The 19,526-nt window shown below is 37.3% G+C and overlaps 1 protein-coding gene across 1 annotated transcript; it reads left to right on the forward strand.

Moving 5' to 3' along the window:
* The first annotated feature begins 5,185 nt into the window (after window positions 1-5,185).
* Window positions 5,186-6,127, forward strand: LOC128666217 (olfactory receptor 6N2-like). Its single transcript, XM_053720686.1, has one exon. The coding sequence runs from the start codon at window positions 5,186-5,188 to the stop codon at window positions 6,125-6,127; it is 942 nt and encodes a 313-aa protein (XP_053576661.1).
* The last annotated feature ends 13,399 nt before the right edge of the window (window positions 6,128-19,526 follow it).

The raw sequence follows: 19,526 nt of genomic DNA on the forward strand, positions 1-19,526 counted from the left end.
GTAAAAACCTGTAATACCAGCGCTGTAGGTAAGTGAGCGGTGACAATAACGTGCAAGTTAATACTGCACAGCTCATAACGCAAAATTCGTAATCTGTCCGTTTATTTGTTATGGACTTTACCTTGTATCTTACCCTTTTTGATAGCCCCCTGATCACATGGCTATTTATTTATTATCTATCGACTTGCATTTTAGCCAATTAATGCAGTGTCATGCACAACTCCATGGGAATCCAATACAGACAAACAGCACAATACCTGGTGCAGGTGGTAGAGGTCCACTGCAAATGCCTCTAAATGTAACCACAACAGCAGAAATCCATAGCACCAATAAAAAGAGGGATATTCTTGTCTTTACTTCTTTATTTTCTTAGCTTACAAAAAGCATATAAGCACACCGAACAACCTGGTTATTGCTGTGTGCCTATATGCTTTTTGTAAGCTAAGAAAATAAAGAAGTAAAGACAAGAATATCCCTCTTTTTATTGGTGCTGTGGATTTCTGCTGTTTGACAACTCCACGGGAGAGAGCATAATGCTATCTATATGGCCCACATGGGTTAGCAGTCTCTTGTTGTGAAAAGCTAATAAAAAACATCATGTGATAAGAGGCTTTTATTGGCTTAGAAACAGACAGAAATTTAGAGGTTTAAATGTTACAAAGTATATTAATATAACAATGTTGGTTTTGCAAATTTAGGGAATGGGTAGTAAAGGCGTTATCTATCTTTTTAAACAATAAGAATTTTGGTGTTGACTGTCCCTTTAAATCTCATTGATAGCACTCCAAAACACCCTGGAACACCGTAATCATCTTTGTTTTATGTGTGTGTCTGTGACATTGTCAAGACAAATACTATTCTGTACAGCTAAACCAACATGAAAACAATACATAACAGTTATACACATATACAGATCCTATTTTACAAATATGTTTCCAAAGCAATGTGGCTAAATTAAATTCTTTGTTTTTTTTGTTTTGTTTTTAGCAGTTCTCATTTGCTGGGAATATAACATGTAATTGACTCATTTAATACTACTCTGTATATTTATCACAGGAATATCCACTGGCATTCAGCTAGATAAGACAGCTGAAATGAACCTCAATTAATTTTCAACATGGGGCTCCATGTACTAAGCAGTCAGCGAGCTACCCGCAAAAAATCTTGCATCAAAACTCGCAAACTGATATGTACAAAGTCGTCAACTATGTACAAACCCGCATATTTAAAATTGCGAGCGTACTTATCAGCCAAACCTCGCTACCTCTCCATTTTTCACTGTAAATAGACACATTTGACCACCAACTCGCCATAAACTAATGTACTAAAAAATCTATTTGTCCGCTCGCTACAATTTCCGCTCCCACCTAGTTATTTTTGCCTCACCACCTTTTAGGTGGCGGGCAAGGTACAAAACAATAGGAAAGTCAACGTAGATGCCAGTTTAGACATATATAAAAGGCAGTAATATCAGCATTGTACTTACATTTTTTATTTCAGCAGTTATGGAGACACTTCTGTATTTGTTTATTCTCCGTGTGATGCAAATCCGGTCTAGAAGACAGAATACTGGAAATGTCGCTAATCGATTGGTTAGAAGAAGGAGAGTTTGTGTCCCCGTGTATTCCTTCCATGGGTTGGTTTGCACGGCCTTTCTGACCAAGAGATCATACAGAGATTCCGGCTTGATCGTGAATCCATATTACACCTGTATCGAGAGATTGAAGATTATTTTGAGCCGATGACGGCTCATTCACAAACTATTCCGGGACTATTGAAACTATTAGCTGCATTGCATTTTATGGCAGCAGGATCCTTTCAGGCAGTTTTGAGCGTCATTATTGGAATGAGTCAATCAGCTTTTTCCTGCCACTTATGAAAAGTCATAGGGCTATGATGATTACGTTTCCTCGATATGTTTGTTTGCCATCTACCCCAGAAGAATGGCAATCTATAAAGTCAAATTTCTATAGGATGGCTGGGATGCCCAATGTCCTAGGGACCATAGACTGTACCCATGTTGCTGTTAGACCACTTCAAGCTTGTGAGGAGATTTATAGGAATAGAAAGCATTTCTATTCCTTGAATGTTCAGATGGTCTGTGACCCCAACATGAGGATAATCAGTGTCCGTTCAAACTACCCAGGTCATGATTCTTACATCTTAAGGCAGACTGCCTTATACCGGAAGTTCGATGATGGAGATATGCCTGAAGGATGGCTTCTAGGTAAGCATAACTGGCGTCTAATTTGTCATTTTTAATTTCCATGTACATAAATTGCGCCACATTTGTCGACTGTAATTAAAGTGTAATGTGTTGTATATTTTTAATTTGTATCGTATTAGTTCTCAATCTTTATAATTATTTTTATATTAATATTTATATTTTTTATGTCCTATTAGGAGATGGAGGGTACTCATGTACAGAATGGCTGTTGACTCCCTATAACAACCCACAGACCAGAAATCAAGTACGTTTCAATGAAGCACATTGATCTACCAGGGGGATAATTGAGAAGACTTTCGGTCTGTTGTATACGGTTTCCATGTCTTGATCGCTCTGGCGGCGCTATTCAGTATGCACCTGAGAAAGTCGCAAGAATTATATTGGTTTGCTGCATACTGCACAATATAGCAATTAAAAGTGGCTGCCCATTAGAGGAAGAAAATACCATAGATGCTGACGATTTTGCTGAAGAAATATGTATAGAACAACCTAATAGGAGTGGTATGGTAACAAGGGACAAAATTAGTCTGTTTGACACGACATCCAAACAAATAATCATAAGAGTCAATAATCATATCAATCAAAACTACGTTTTGCTGATGCGAAAAGTGAGGATTCTTGGATTTTGAAGTGGTATCAGATCCAGATGAAGACATATCCAATTTGTAACTAATATTACAAAAATAACGCACTGTAATCACTGTTCAAAAAATTTGGAACAATAATACAGTTGTTTAGAAAAGTTGCACTTTTTTAGTAGTTAAATTTTTTTCCAGCGACTACTATGACGTTTCTGACACCTTACATGTCATGTGTTAATAATTGTCCATACAATTCTACTGACATTTAAGTACATTAACTTAGTCGCGGCGAGCGAGGCGTCAAATTTATCAATAATCCACTACTGCTCGCAGCGGGCTAGACGTGTCTATTTATGGGTGGATTATTAGTACATAGCGGACACCATTTCGCCCACGGTGAGTAACGGCGAGTTTATCCGCATCTACTATGTCGGATTAATTGACGGCTTAGTACATGGAGCCCATGATCTGTCCTGACCAACTAGACTCCTTTGTACAGCAAATTGGAAGATCTACAAATATATTGTTGTGATTTCTTATGATCATAATCAGTAAAGTGTTTTCTTTCTTTGTGGTTGATTACAATCCTTTAGAAAAATGTATCAACTGATTTATTAACAATGAAACAGAAAATTTAAATGTAATTTTCTGTAAAAAATATTAAAATTTTTCTAACGTATTGGAATCAAAACCTTTGACAGCACAATAAAGAATAGACCAAATTTATTTTTTAGACAAAAAAACAAAATTGACTCATTACAGTAAGCTTAGATAGGTAGAACATTATTCCATACAAATTCAAACATCGTTTACATCTTTCTCTTTACATTTAATTTGAATTTGCCTTTCTTTTAAAACCTTGCTTCAGTTTAACAATTGGAGTTATCACATCATACATCAGGAGTAGAGGAAGCAAATGCATTCATTCACAATTTCAATTCCTTTCCCCAGTTTAAAACTTGCAAAATAATTGGAAAAACATGCTGTCTGACTATACATTGCATATGTATGGATACATTGACAAACTTTTTCCTAGCATTAGAACATAACAAACTCTTTCTAATGCATGATATATATTGTAGATGATACATCATATTGAGGATTGCAAAGTCTATTATTTAAAAATATGAATACATTAATCTGTTGGATATGCACAACTACACTTGATCATCATGCACATGCACTCCCTAGTGTGGATAACAGCTGCTTGGGGGCCCCTTTCCAATCTGGATCCTGGGGACACCATGCACTGGAGAGGGGAAAGTGGACTGTAGCAGCATATGCTGTCGGCATTTATCATTGCACCAGTAGTTCTTGTGAACTGCTGGTGCAATGCCGCCCCCTGCAGATTTGCAGCCAATCAGCTGCTAGCGGGGGTGTCAATAAACCCGATCATATTCGATCAGGTTGATTTCTGTCCATCGCCTCAGAGCAGGCGGACAGGTTATGTAGCAGCATTCTTTCGACTCGCCAGAAGCTCTATATGGAGTTTGATACATATGCCCCTATATCTTAAAACACAGGATGGCTAAAAAGACAGAAAGGGTTGCAGAGGTCTGTGTTCAGGGGAAAGAGGGGTGTCCTAAAAATCATGAGTGGGGCATAGCTGACAGAGGCAGACTGTGGGGCCTATCTATCAAGCTCCGAACGGAGCTTGACAGCCTGCTCCATAACCCTGTCCACATGCTCTGAGCAGGCGGACAGGAATCGCCAGAATTCAACCCGATCGAGTATGATCTGGTTGATTGACACCCCCTGCTGGCGGCCCATTGGCCACGAGTCTGCAGGGGGCAGCGTTGCATCAGCAGCTCTTGGGAGCTGCTGGCGCAATGCTGAATACTGAGAGCGTATTGCTCTCCGCATTCAGCAATGTCTTGCGGACCTGATCCGCACTGTCGTATCAGGTCCGCAAGACATTTGTTAAATATGCCTCTGTGTCTAGTAAAGGAGATCATACAGGGGAAATATATAGCTTTACCTAGAGCATATACTGACATAAAGTTATATATCAACATGGAATCAATGTGTATAAAGATGTGGAATTATGTATACAGGGGGAATACAAAAAAATATATATAATAATAATAGAAAAAGTATGGACATAGGCTTACCTGTGTACCTATGTATAAAGAGTGGGGAATATAAAATGTAATAGACTATATGAAAGTACATATATAATTATATATAGTATTTTTTATGTAGGCACTTATTTAATGTGGTATTCTATAACACAATTAGCATTGTTATAAAAATGTATATTTATTTGTAACTTGACATAGTTAAATAATTAAACTTTACTAATCTTTAATTAATTTTACTCCTAGGAACGTTAAAAATTCAACACTGAAAGAACTGTTTTATGAACTTATACAGCAACATGGAAATTAATCATACAAATCACTCCCTTGTTACACAATTCATAATTGTTGGTTTTTCAGATCTCAACGGATGTGAAAGTCTACTTTTCGTCTTGCTATTCTTTATCTACTTTTTCACACTCAGTGGTAATGTTACAGTAATAACTCTTATTTATACACAGAAACACCTGCAAGTTCCACTCTACTTTTTTGTTGTTATACTTTCCTTCTTGGAGATTTGGTATACAACAGTTACAATACCTAAAATGTTGGCAAACCTGCTGAATCAGAAGCTTATCTCATTTATTGGATGCATTTTACAGATTTATTTCTTACACTGTCTGGGCATCACTGAGACCTATCTTTTAACAGCAATGGCATTTGACCGCTATGTTGCCATATGCAATCCTCTTAGGTATCCAACCATAATGAACACAAAATTTTGTTTCCATTTGGTGGGTTACTGTTGGGTTATTGGGCTCATTGGACCTACGCCCCAAATACTTTTGCTTTCCAAACTGAAGTTCTGTTCCTCAAACAAGATTGATCATATTTTTTGTGACTTTGATCCTCTAATGAAATTAGCATGTTCTGATATTTCCCTCAATCTTTCTGTGGACTTTGCTATGTTTTCCATTCTTTTGTTCTTTGCTTTATTTTGTATAATTTATTCATACTTCAAGATAATTTCAGTCATTTTAAAAATAAGATCAATACAGGGGCAGAAACGGGCATTTTCAACTTGTGTTGCACATCTCACTGTGGTAATGCTCTTTTTTGGTAGTGTGGGCTTCATGTATGTAAGGGTGACCAAAAATTATCCTATTGTTTTTGACAGAGTGATGGCCGTGATTTACTCAGTTATAACCCCCATGTGTAATCCAATTATTTATAGCCTGAGAAACCGAGAAATCAGAGATGTAATAAGGAAAAAACTTTTAAAACTCCTAAATAATTCCTAGGACCATATTCCTGTCACAAGCTCTTCCAAACGGTTTCCAAAGGGCTAGCAAATCATTTTGCAATGTAAACATGTTTCAGATTCTTAGCATTGAGACATTTCATTTCCAGCTTTTATATTTTGGTTGGTTTTTCAAAGCATGCTCAATATTGAATTTTCAGACAACTTTTTTTTTGGACTGTTAGGGGTAGATTTATTATAGTGCGAGCGTACATAATACGATGTAGCGTATCATGTCTGCTGCACATCAATAAATGCAGACAGCATATGCTGTCAGCATTTATCATTGCACCAGCAGTTCTTGTGAACTACACAAAAGGTTCTGTGTGTGTAGCGCTCAATTCACTACTCCCAACGTAATTGCTGCAGGGGGTGGAGAGACAAATCCTCCTGTTGGCTCAAAGGAGAGTGGGTGCAAATATGGAAAGTCCTGTTATGAGGCCCCAAATTAAGTCTGCCAACTTAAAAATAAATGCACAATAATCCAGTAGAGAGGCGCACCACAGAGACAATCACTCCATAGTAAAAGTAACTGTTAGTTTATTGCGGCACATCGTTAAAAGCATATAACAGGGCACACAGGCCCAGCAGGCTCACAGGTAAAAACACAACACAGGTGTGTCAGATAGTCACGCAGACATGTTTCGTGAGCATGCTCACTTGTTCACTGCATGTAGGACTATTCTGACACACCTTTACTTATACCACAAATTTAAAGACACAGTATAGATTTAGGAGTGGTACAAGTTAACAACGGTACAATTTAAAAGTCCAATACCTGTGAGCCTAAAATTTAAATAACATATGTGCCCTTAATGTAGTTTTAGCAAAAAGCAACCCACCTCATCTTCAGCCTAATTTCTGAGTGCAGAGAGTGTAATTCCCAGATCGGAACGGATGTCAGCGTGCAGGTCTATCTATCAGCCTGCATATTCGTCAAAAGCGATATTGCTGGAGAAAAACAGCCTATACAGAATGATATGCTGTAAACTCTTACCCGCCTTCAGATTTCTAGTGGTGGATGTCACCTCTCTATACACCTGTATACAAAACAATAAAGGTATGACTGCCATAGAATTTTTCCTTGATACATACAGTGATTATGACTCAGCGACCAAGAGTTTTATTTTAAGAGCTATAGAGTATCTCCTAACGCATAATTTCTTTATGTTTGGCACTGAGTTCTTTCTCCAGAGACGTGGAACAGCTATGGGGGCAAAGTTTGCCCCATCCTATGCAAACCTCTTTATGGGGTGGTGGGAGCTGTTCCACGTCTTTGGAGAAAGAAATCCTTTCAGAAATAAGATAAAGCATTTCTATAGGTACATTGATGACCTGTTCTTTGTATTTGAAGGAAGTGAATCGGAAGCAGATTCCTTTTGTGAATTTATGAATCAAAATGCTGATGGTATTAGACTTGTAGGAGAGAATAATGCAGAAACTATCAACTTTCTAGACTTAAAGATCTCTGCAAATGTGATTGAGAACAAAATAGAAACTAGTCTTTACAGAAAGCCCACTGCAGGCAATACTCTTTTGTCATTTAAATCCTGCCATCCCACACATGTACTCAGGGGCATCCCGAAGGGAGAATACATTAGGGCAAAAAGAAACTGTACAAATGAAAAACAATATGAAGAAAACAGTATGATAATCACTAACAGATTAAAACAGAGAGGTTACACTGATAACATACTAGATGCTGCCAAAGATAGTATAAAGGATATACCCAGGGAAAATTTCCTCAAGTATAGAGAGAAAGAAAACAAGCAATCTTCGACCACTACACCTAAATTCATTACTACATATAGTACAGATTACCACAAAATCTGTGATATAATAAGGGAAAGTGTTCCCATTTTGTACACAGATCCTATTCTGAAGGAAATAGTACAGCAAGGAATTAACTTCATACCCAAGAGAGGCAAAACCCTAGCCAATCATCTATCACCTTCTGATATGATGAATAAAAACAATACCAATTGGTTAAAAGGAAAGAAAGGTTTCTATAAATGCAGAAGAAAAGACTGCATAACTTGTGAACATGTACAAGAGGGTGACACGTTTCACTCCAGTACAACACAGAATGAACACAAGATACATTTTTTCATTAATTGCAAGACCACCCATGTGGTTTATCTCCTGACATGCAAAATTTGCAATTGTCAGTACGTAGGAAAAACGAAGCGTCCTATCAAAGACAGGTTCTTAGAACACTTACGGTCTGGGAAAGATGACAAATCAGACACTCCTATATCCAGACATTTTAAAAGTCTGCATGATTCTGATAGATATGTCTAGCTTAACTTTACAAGGAATTGATCATGTACCACATTGGAGAAGAGGTGGCAACAGGGAAGACAAATTAAATAAACGAGAAGTCTACTGGATCTTCTCCCTTAAGACAAGTAATCCCCAAGGTCTAAATATGAGAAGGGACCTAGATTTATTTACCTAAATAATTGCATTTCTTCTTTGCATGTGATCACCAATTATTAAAAAAAACTTGCCCTCCTCTTATACCTATAGGATATATACAGGGAGTGCAGAATTATTAGGCAAGTTGTATTTTTGAGGATTAATTTTATTATTGAATAACAACCATGTTCTCAATGAACCCAAAAAACTCATTAATATCAAAGCTGAATATTTTTGGAAGTGGTTTTTAGTTTGTTTTTAGTTTTAGCTATTTTAGGGGGATATCTGTGTGTGCATGTGACTATTACTGTGCATAATTATTAGGCAACTTAACAAAAAACAAATATATACCCATTTCAATTATTTATTTTTACCAGTGAAACCAATATAACATCTCAACATTCACAAATATACATTTCTGACATTCAAAAACAAAACAAAAACAAATCAGTGACCAATATAGCCACCTTTCTTTGCAAGGACACTCAAAAGCCTGCCATCCATGGATTCTGTCAGTGTTTTGATCTGTTCACCATCAACATTGCGTGCAGCAGCAACCACAGCCTCCCAGACACTGTTCAGAGAGGTGTACTGTTTTCCCTCCTTGTAAATCTCACATTTGATGATGGACCACAGGTTCCCAATGGGGTTCAGATCAGGTGAACAAGGAGGCCATGTCATTAGATTTTCTTCTTTTATACCCTTTCTTGCCAGCCACGCTGTGGAGTACTTGGACGCGTGTGATGGAGCATTGTCCTGCATGAAAATCATGTTTTTCTTGAAGGATGCAGACTTCTTCCTGTACCACTGCTTGAAGAAGGTGTCTTCCAGAAACTGGCAGTAGGACTGGGAGTTGAGCTTGACTCCATCCTCAACCTGAAAAGGCCACACAAGCTCATCTTTGATGATACCAGCCCAAACCAGTACTCCACCTCCACCTTGCTGGCGTCTGAGTCGGACTGGAGCTCTCTGCCCTTTACCAATCCAGCCACGGGCCCATCCATCTGGCCCATCAAGACTCACTCTCATTTCATCAGTCCATTAAACCTTAGAAAAATCAGTCTTGAGATATTTCTTGGCCCAGTCTTGACGTTTCAGCTTCTGTGTCTTGTTCAGTGGTGGTCGTCTTTCAGCCTTTCTTACCTTGGCCATGTCTCTGAGTATTGCACACCTTGTGCTTTTGAGCACTCCAGTGATGTTGCAGCTCTGAAATATGGCCAAACTGGTGGCAAGTGGCATCTTGGCAGCTGCACGCTTGACTTTTCTCAGTTCATGGGCAGTTATTTTGCGCCTTGGTTTTTCCACACGCTTCTTGCGACCCTGTTGACTATTTTGAATGAAACGCTTGATTGTTCGATGATCACGCTTCAGAAGCTTTGCAATTTTAAGAGTGCTGCATCCCTCTGGAAGATATCTCACTATTTTTGACTTTTCTGAGCCTGTCAAGTCCTTCTTTTGACCCATTTTGCCAAAGGAAAGGAAGTTGCCTAATAATTATGCACACCTGATATAGGGTGTTGATGTCATTAGACCACACCCCTTCTCATTACAGAGATGCACATCACCTAATATGCTTAATTGGTAGTAGGCTTTCGAGCCTATACAGCTTGGAGTAAGACAACATGCATAAAGAGGATGATGTGGTCAAAATACTCATTTGCCTAATAATTCTGCACTCCCTGTATATACCTATTTCTCTATCTGTTTCTCACTCTTAAGGCTTTAAAAAGAAGGTTGTTCTTTCTAAATGTACTATTTTAAGCGAAACAAAGTAAACAGTTTTAATGGAATATATAGTGCTTTCTAGTCATAAATAACATATTGTTGCTTCTTAAAATTTGACAGTACTACTTAAACAACATTTTTGATACGTTTATATATTTTGAATTGTTTAGAATTGTTATAATATAGTAGTTGCAACTTTAGCACTATATATCAAAACTTTTTTCCGTTCACATGGTTAAAGGATAGCTATAAAACAATATTAGATTTACTATTTTCTCTTTTCATATAAAGTATTTAGAAATAAAAGTATACTATTTTGAGTCCGTTGTTAACTTGTACCACTCCTAAATCTATACTGTGTCTTTAAATTTGTGGTATAAGTAAAGGTGTGTCAGAATAGTCCTACATGCAGTGAACAAGTGAACATGCTCACGAAACATGTCTGCGTGACTATCTGACACACCTGTGTTGTGTTTTTACCTGTGAGCCTGCTGGGCCTGTGTGCCCTGTTATATGCTTTTAACGATGTGCCGCAATAAACTAACAGTTACTTTTACTATGGAGTGATTGTCTCTGTGGTGCGCCTCTCTACTGGATTATAGTTCTTGTGAACTGCTGGTGCTATGTCGCCCCCTGCAGTTTTGCGGCCAATCGGCTGCTTGCAGTGGGTGTCAATCAACCCGATCGTATAGGATCGGGTTGATTTCTTTCCGCTGCCTCAGAACAGGTGGACAAGTTATGGTGACTGCTGCTTCATAACTTCTGTTTTCCGGCGAGAGCGGGGCTTGATAAATCGCCCCTTAATCTTAAGCATGCTCGTTTAACATTTTAACAAGCATGCTTTTTTCTTGATTTTATTAAATGTTAAAAAATCTGTCAAACAATACTTTTAAAATATCCATCCATCTGCAAATGCATATTTAACACACCTGATGGTGTGTAGTTACTTACTTGCCCAGCCAGCCTCTCCAAAAAAACTTACTGTGTTACCACAACTCCCCTTCTGCTGCCCTAACTTGTTTAAGACAAGTTGTATTGTGCAAAGTGATATTATTCTAATTAAATGGAATGTTAAGAAAGTTAAGATTGAGGTTTGAAATCTAGACCATGATCCAATGGGCTGATTTATGTAGCTGCAAATGCAGCTGTTTCCATGCGAGTCTTCAGGTTCACCAGGAACATAAGTTAAGAAGCAGCGGTCTTAAGGCCGCTGTTCCGTAACTCGTCTGCCACCTCTGAGGTGGCAAACAGCAATCATCCTGATCGGATACGATCGGGATGATTGACACTCCCTGCTAGGGGCCGATTGGCCACAAATCTGCAGGGGGCAGCATTGCACAAGCATTTCACATGAATGCGCTGTTGGCATTTATCGATGTCTTGCTGACATGATCCACTACAGTGGATCATGTCCTCCTGTACGTTCATAAATTGGCCCCTTAGTATGCAACTACATCAATATCATGATGTGTTTCATTTAGATTCTTTTGTATTCTTATTAGTCCCTTGCCCTTGTCAAGCATGGCGCCGTGGACACATGCACACCAGTATCTTCCCTCCCCGTCCATATCTCTCTTATCACAGTGCTATCAGTGGTACATATGTACATTTGTAACTGTTTTTGCGATTGTGCAATATAACAATATTTTAGACGCATATTCCCTCGCATTTACCTTCATCATAGTTAGAGATGACCTTTATACACCACGTATCTATATGATTCTATGTATCAATTATGAATCTGACAATCTAGGAAGTCATTATACCATTTACCGTACAGATCAAGCAATATATATTTCTGCAGGGATTTTTTATTTTTATTATTTTTTTTTTATTATTATTTGTTATCTCGTGTTTTATATTGCTACTTAGAATACTATAACAAATATATATACACACACATATTTTAGTCTGTTATAGCATACATATTTTTTATATCACACATTTTATATTTTGTTTTTTTATTTTCTATAATGTGTAGAGAATATTTTGTTACTTTTATTTGTAACAATGTGTAGAGAATATTTTGTTACATATTTTATTTAGTATTGTTAAGTTTTAATGTTGCATATGTTTTTAACCGTAATCACTTGTCGCTACCTTTGATTTTTATTATTCAAGCAGATGTGTTTTTAGTTTTTTGGCAGAAGTTCCAACCAATCCTGTTCTATTTGTGTTTTTAAAAAGCATCCATGTTGTTTTAATCACATACATTACCTGATGAAACGGCCGTGAGCTCTAAGGCCGAGAAACGCGTTGTATTGCTCAAATAAAATATTTTTTAAATATAAACACATCTGATCTTGTTTGCAAATATTAGATTTTACAAACTTTTGGTTCTTTCAATTGGACATTGACTTCCATAGAAAGCTGAGTCGTTTCTATAGCGGACGTCTGCTGTGATCTGTCAAACATTTGACCTCTACACGCTGACCTACATTGAGATACTTTTCTCCGTGCGGCTACCTGGTATAGCCTGTTCCTGTTTTACGGCCTGTGTCAGCTTACTGTTTGCTGGGAAGGAATACTACACTGGGACATCTTACTACAACACAAATACAGTGGCACCACACCGGCAGCCTTTTCTATATTAATATTAGCTGACATAAACCATGTTCATGGGCTCCATGTACTAAGCCGTCAATTCATCAGTCATTTTAGACGCGGATAAACTCGCCGTTACTCGCCGCGGGCGAAATGGTGTCCGCTGTCACTATGTACTAATAATCCCCCAATAAATAGACAAGTCTAGCCCGCCGTGAGCAGTGGCGGATTATTGATAAATTTGACGCCTCGCTCGCCGCGTGTGGTATTCTGAGCTTTGTATTTCAGTAAACAAGCATTTGCACATTTGTTATAAAGGTTAGCCCTAAAATTAGAGCTTGTTGCTCTTTTTTGTAGTAATCAGAAAACAACTTCTATGTAGCCTGATTAAACAATATGAGACATTTAATATATGATGAATTTATATATTAACTACTGACTTAGGTGTTAATAAACATAAGGATTTATTAATATAATACATATCTTATGTTAGATATATATATATATATGTAAACGGAGGCCACAGATGAAAAAGAAATACTGACACGCTCAGAATCAGTAATGGTAGAAACAAATTGATCCTTTTTACTTCACGCAATCACACACAGCCTAAAATATTTACAAGTTCAGACATTCCACAGACACACAATGTTTGTTTATATTGGATGTTGCTGGTAATAGGATTTGCCCAATAATTCAGTATGGTGACAAAAAACAAGCAGGTATGAAGTTTAAAGGCTTTAGCTTTGTTCGTGTACGTTACCACCTTGAGGACCGTGGTTATTCTGTTACCGCATTGGAAGATCCGTGTCTGGGACAGGCAGCGTGTGTGAATGCGGCTTACTTCCGGGTAGCGGTAAAAAAGTAGATCCGGCCGTTGAATGATCCAGACTCGGTAATGACAAAGTAGCGATAAGATCATAAGAGATTCAAGATGAAGCAAAAGTAAATATAGTAAATTACTTTGCACAGGATACAAGCAATAGGAGACCTGAAATAAGGAATGCTACAACAGAGTAGGTATGACTTCAATAATCAGGCAGTAAATGAGTGTTACAGGTAGTCCTTAAATAGGGTGGAGACCAAATAGGAGGGGTTAGAGTTAAAGGTATACCACATCTCCCCCCCTTCAAGGAAGCACCCCAGGGGTTTCCAAACTAGGTTTCTCAGGATAGCGGCGATGAAAATTTCGTAGAAGACGGGGAGTGCGAAGATCAGAATGAAGCTGCCAAGAGTTATCCTCCGAACCATAACCTTTCCATTTCACAAGGTACTCCAACCTCCGCCTATGGATCCTAGAATCCAACACAGCTTCAACTTCATACTCCTCTCGATCATCAATGAGTATTGGAGGTGGTCGAGTCAAGGAGAGGGACTGAGGTGAAGGAAGATATGGCTTTAGCAAAGAGACATGAAAAGAGGGGTGAATCTTAAAATCCTGGGGAAGCTCTAATCTCACAGCATTGAGGTTGATTATTTTATAAATCTTAAAAGGACCCAAGTATTGATTTGCTAGCTTTTTGCTAGGAACTGAAAGTTTGAGATTCTTCGTCGAGAGTAGTACTAAATCTCCAATCTGATAAGCAGGGCTAGCAGTGTGATGGGTATCATACAACCTTTTTTGATAATCTTTAGCTTCCGAAAGATGTTTTTTCAGGATGTTAAGTCTTTCTTGTAGAATAGTTGCGAAATCCAATGCTGAGGGAGAGTTCACTTGTTGAGAGGACAAGGAAATGGTAGTAGGATGATATCCATAAGTAACGAAGAATGGGGATAGTTTAGTTGATGAAGAAGTAGTATTGTTGTAACAGAATTCTGCCAAAGGTAAATAAGATGACCAGTCATCTTGCAGATGAGATATATAGCAACGAAGATATTGTTCAAGGGTTTGGTTGAGTCGTTCTGTTAGGCCATTTGTCTGAGGGTGAAAAGCAGTTGAGTATCTTGAATCAATCTTGATAAGCTTACATAAGGATCTCCAAAAATTAGAGGTAAACTGTGTACCACGATCAGTTATAATAACTTTAGGCAGTCCATGTAAGCGAACTATGTTGTCTAGGAAAACGTAAGCTGTTGTGAAAGCTGTAGGGAGACCTTTTAGGGGAATGTAATGAGCCAGTCTTGTTAAATGGTCAATGACAACTAAAATAGTATTGTAATGGTGGGATTCAGGTAACTCGACAATAAAGTCCATTGATATGGTACTCCAGGGTTTGTCAGGAATAGGCAGAGGAGATAAAAGACCTGATGGTCTTTTGTGAGCTAACTTGTTTCTGGCACAGGTATCACAATGTTTTACGTAATTTGTAATATAGGTATCCATGAGTGGCCACCAATAATTTCTCCTGGTTAGGTCTATAGTTTTAGAAATACCTGGATGACCCGCTAGTGTCCCGTCATGGGTTTGTTTAAGAATAGAAGATCTAATTTGTTTGGGGATATATAGTTTAGAATTATGATAAAAAAGACCAGTATTGGAATCTTTTTGACAGTCTATTCCATGTGGTGGTTCATGTTTTAATTCTTTTAATATCTCCTCTTCTAAAGGTGTTAGTAAACCTATAATTTTTTCTTTTGGAATGATTTGGTTAATTTGATTATGAGTGTCTTGTTCATGTAGTCTAGAGAGAGCATCGGCTTTGGTATTCAAGTGTCCCGGTCTGTATGTTAAAAGAAAATTGAAACGATCAAAGAATATCGACCATCTTGCTTGCCTTGCAGACAAGGTCTTACTTGTTTTTAGAAATTCAAGATTTTTATGGTCGGTATAAATCTTAAAAGGTAGTTTAGAACCTTCTAATAAATGTCTCCAGTGATCTAGGGCACGTTTTATAGCTAGAAGTTCTTTATCTCCTATGCTATAGTTTTTCTCAGCGCTAGTCAACATTTTTGAATAGAAAGCAATAGGATGAATCTCAGTCTTGTTCTTATCTTGTTGTGATAAAACTGCACCGATACCGGAGTCGGATGCATCTACTTCAAGGATAAATTCTAAATCAAAGTCTGGCATAGCTAGAATAGGTGCTGTAGTAAAATATTCTTTCAATTTATTAAAGGCAAGACTAGCGGATTCTGTCCACTTAAATCTTTGTTTTTCACTAGTAAGTGTTGTTAATGGTTTAACGATTGAAGAGAAATTTTTTATAAACTTCCTATAAAAATTCGCAAAACCAATGAATCGTTGTACAGATTTTGTGGAAGTAGGAGTAGGCCAATTCAGAATTGCTGATACCTTCTCCGGATCCATTTGTATTTTGTTGGGACTGATGATATAACCCAAGAATTTTATTTCTGTGACATGAAAGGAACATTTTTCCAGTTTAGCATATAGTTTGTGTTCTTTTAAACGAGTTAATACCCAGCGTACATGTTTTTCATGTTCTTGTGGTGTTCTAGAATAAATTAAGATGTCGTCAAGGTATATTATGACACAAACGTCTATCAGGTCACGAAAGATCTCATTTATAAAAAACTGAAAAGTTGCCGGAGCATTACTCAGACCGAAAGGCATTACATTATATTGGAAAAGGCCATATCTGGTCCTGAATGCCATTTTCCATTCGTGACCTTCTTTGATTCTAATCAAATTATAAGCTCCCTTTAAATCTAATTTGGTGTAAATAGTGGCACCAGTTAGACGTTCCAAAAGTTCAGGTATTAAAGGTAAAGGGTATCTGTTTTTTATTGTGATGTTATTTAATGCCCTATAATCAATAATAGGTCTTATGGTACCATCCTTGTTTCTTACTAGAAACATTCCTGCAGCTGCAAGGGATGTGGAGTGTGAAATAAATCCCTTACGTAAAATTTCGTCTAGGTAATTTCTTATATACTGGAGTTCCTCTTGAGAGAGAGGATAGATCTTACCATGAGGGATTTTGGAACCAGGTATTATATCGATAGGACAGTCAAATTCCCTATGAGGTGGAAGGTTTTCTGCCTCTTTTAAATTAAATACTTCTGCCAAATCCTGATAACACGAGGGTAAACCAATATCAAGTGACGCTATGGTTTGATGTGGGTAACAAGTGTTTAAGCAAAAAGCAGAATCTAATGTTACCTTATTTGAAACCCAATTTATGTGTGGGTTGTGTTTCTTCAACCAAGGATAGCCTAGGATGAGAGTATGCTGATGTATGGATATGAGATCAAAAGATAAATATTCAGTGTGTCCCTGCAATGATGTTACAAGCAGGGGAACAGTATGATGTGTAATAGGTCCTTGTTCTATTAATGAACCATCTATCAACTTAATAGACACAGGATTTTGTTTGCAAATAACAGGTATTCGATTTTTATTTACATAAGTGGAATCAATGTAATTTCCGGATGCTCCTGAATCAATTAATGCCTTGGTTTGGATATTTTTCTGGTCCCACTGTAAAGAAATGGACAAAGTCATGTGTGTATCATTAGCTATGCTGTAAATAAAGTCACTGGTTATTGTCTTACCATTCTTTTGTTTTTTCAACAAAGGACAAGTAGATACTACATGTTCTTTTTGAGCACAGTATAAACAGAGATTTTCCAACCTCCTTCTAATTTTTTCCTCTGGTGGCAGAGGTCCTCTAAGAACACCAATCTCCATAGGGGTAGCACTGCCATGAGCTCTGTCATGACTTGTTGTGACTTGGTAAGGTTTTCTGGATGGGGTATCATAAGAGGCCCTCTCTGCCCTCCTTTCTCTCAAACGACGATCTAAAGATGTACTTAATTTAATAAGACCCTCAAGGGTATCTGGGATCTCAAGACGGGAAAGTTCATCTTTGAGTGTTTCAGATAAACCTAAACGATATTGATTCTTCAAACTGATTTCATTCCACTGAGAGTCCTCTGCCCACATCTGAAACTCAGTGGTATAATCTTCCACATTTCTCTTACCCTGTTTTAAAGACCTCAATCTCGTTTCAGCATTTATTTGAGTATTTGAGTCTTGATATAGACTAGTTAAAGCAAAAAAAAAAAATCCTGTAATGAATCCAGGATAGGGTTATTGTTTTCAAAAAACCTATTAGCCCAAGTCCTGGGTTCACCTTGTAGGAAAGATATTGTGGTACATACTTTAATCCGCTCAGTATGATAAGTCTTAGGTCTAAGAGAAAACAATAAGTTACAGGCATTCTTAAATTCCCTGAACTCAGAACGTTTCCCTGAAAAAGGTTGTGGATAATTAATATGAGGTTCAGGTGGATCATGAGGCTTTTGTGAAACAAAATCTTTAACTATAGTTTTAAGTGCAGCATTTTCAGTCTGCACTTCAGTCACAGCTCTTGCTAAATAATCAAGTTTAAGATAGACATTATTAAACTCCTTTTTTATTTCATTAGGATCCATAATGATAATTATTTCAAAACACGGTTTTGGGCCTGATTATTATGTGGTATTCTGAGCTTTGTATTTCAGTAAACAAGCATTTGCACATTTGTTATAAAGGTTAGCCCTAAAATTAGAGCTTGTTGCTCTTTTTTGTAGTAATCAGAAAACAACTTCTATGTAGCCTGATTAAACAATATGAGACATTTAATATATGATGAATTTATATATTAACTACTGACTTAGGTGTTAATAAACATAAGGATTTATTAATATAATACATATCTTATGTTAGATATATATATATATATATATATGTAAACGGAGGCCACAGATGAAAAAGAAATACTGACACGCTCAGAATCAGTAATGGTAGAAACAAATTGATCCTTTTTACTTCACGCAATCACACACAGCCTAAAATATTTACAAGTTCAGACATTCCACAGACACACAATGTTTGTTTATATTGGATGTTGCTGGTAATAGGATTTGCCCAATAATTCAGTATGATGACAAAAAACAAGCAGGTATGAAGTTTAAAGGCTTTAGCTTTGTTCGTGTACGTTACCACCTTGAGGACCGTGGTTATTCTGTTACCGCATTGGAAGATCCGTGTCTGGGACAGGCAGCGTGTGTGAATGCGGCTTACTTCCGGGTAGCGGTAAAAAAGTAGATCCGGCCGTTGAATGATCCAGACTCGGTAATGACAAAGTAGCGATAAGATCATAAGAGATTCAAGATGAAGCAAAAGTAAATATAGTAAATTACTTTGCACAGGATACAAGCAATAGGAGACCTGAAATAAGGAATGCTACAACAGAGTAGGTATGACTTCAATAATCAGGCAGTAAATGAGTGTTACAGGTAGTCCTTAAATAGGGTGGAGACCAAATAGGAGGGGTTAGAGTTAAAGGTATACCACACCGCGACTAAGCTGATGTACTTAACTTTCAGTTGAATTGTCTGACCAATTATTAACACGTGACATGCAAGGTGTCACGAACATCATAGTAGTCGCGGGAATAGAATTTTGCTCCTATAAAAGTTCAACTTATCTAAACAACTTTATTATTGTTCAAAGTTTTTTGAAGAGTGATAACAGAGCGTTATTTTTGTAATATTTATTTACAATTTGGATATGGCTTCATCTGGATCTGATAATATATAAATATTAATATAAAAATAATTATAAAGATTGACAACTATACAATACAAATTTAAAATATAGATTACTCTTTAATTACAGTCGACAAATTTGGCGCAATTTATGTACATGGAAATGAGAGACAAATTAGACGCCAGTTATGCTGTACAATGCTGATATTACTGCCTTTTATATATGTCTAGACTGGCGTCTAGATTGACTTTCCTATTGTTTTGTACCTTGCCCGCCACCT

The sequence above is a fragment of the Bombina bombina genome, chromosome 1, assembly GCF_027579735.1.
Source record: "Bombina bombina isolate aBomBom1 chromosome 1, aBomBom1.pri, whole genome shotgun sequence".
NCBI classification, from domain to species: Eukaryota; Metazoa; Chordata; class Amphibia; order Anura; family Bombinatoridae; genus Bombina; species Bombina bombina.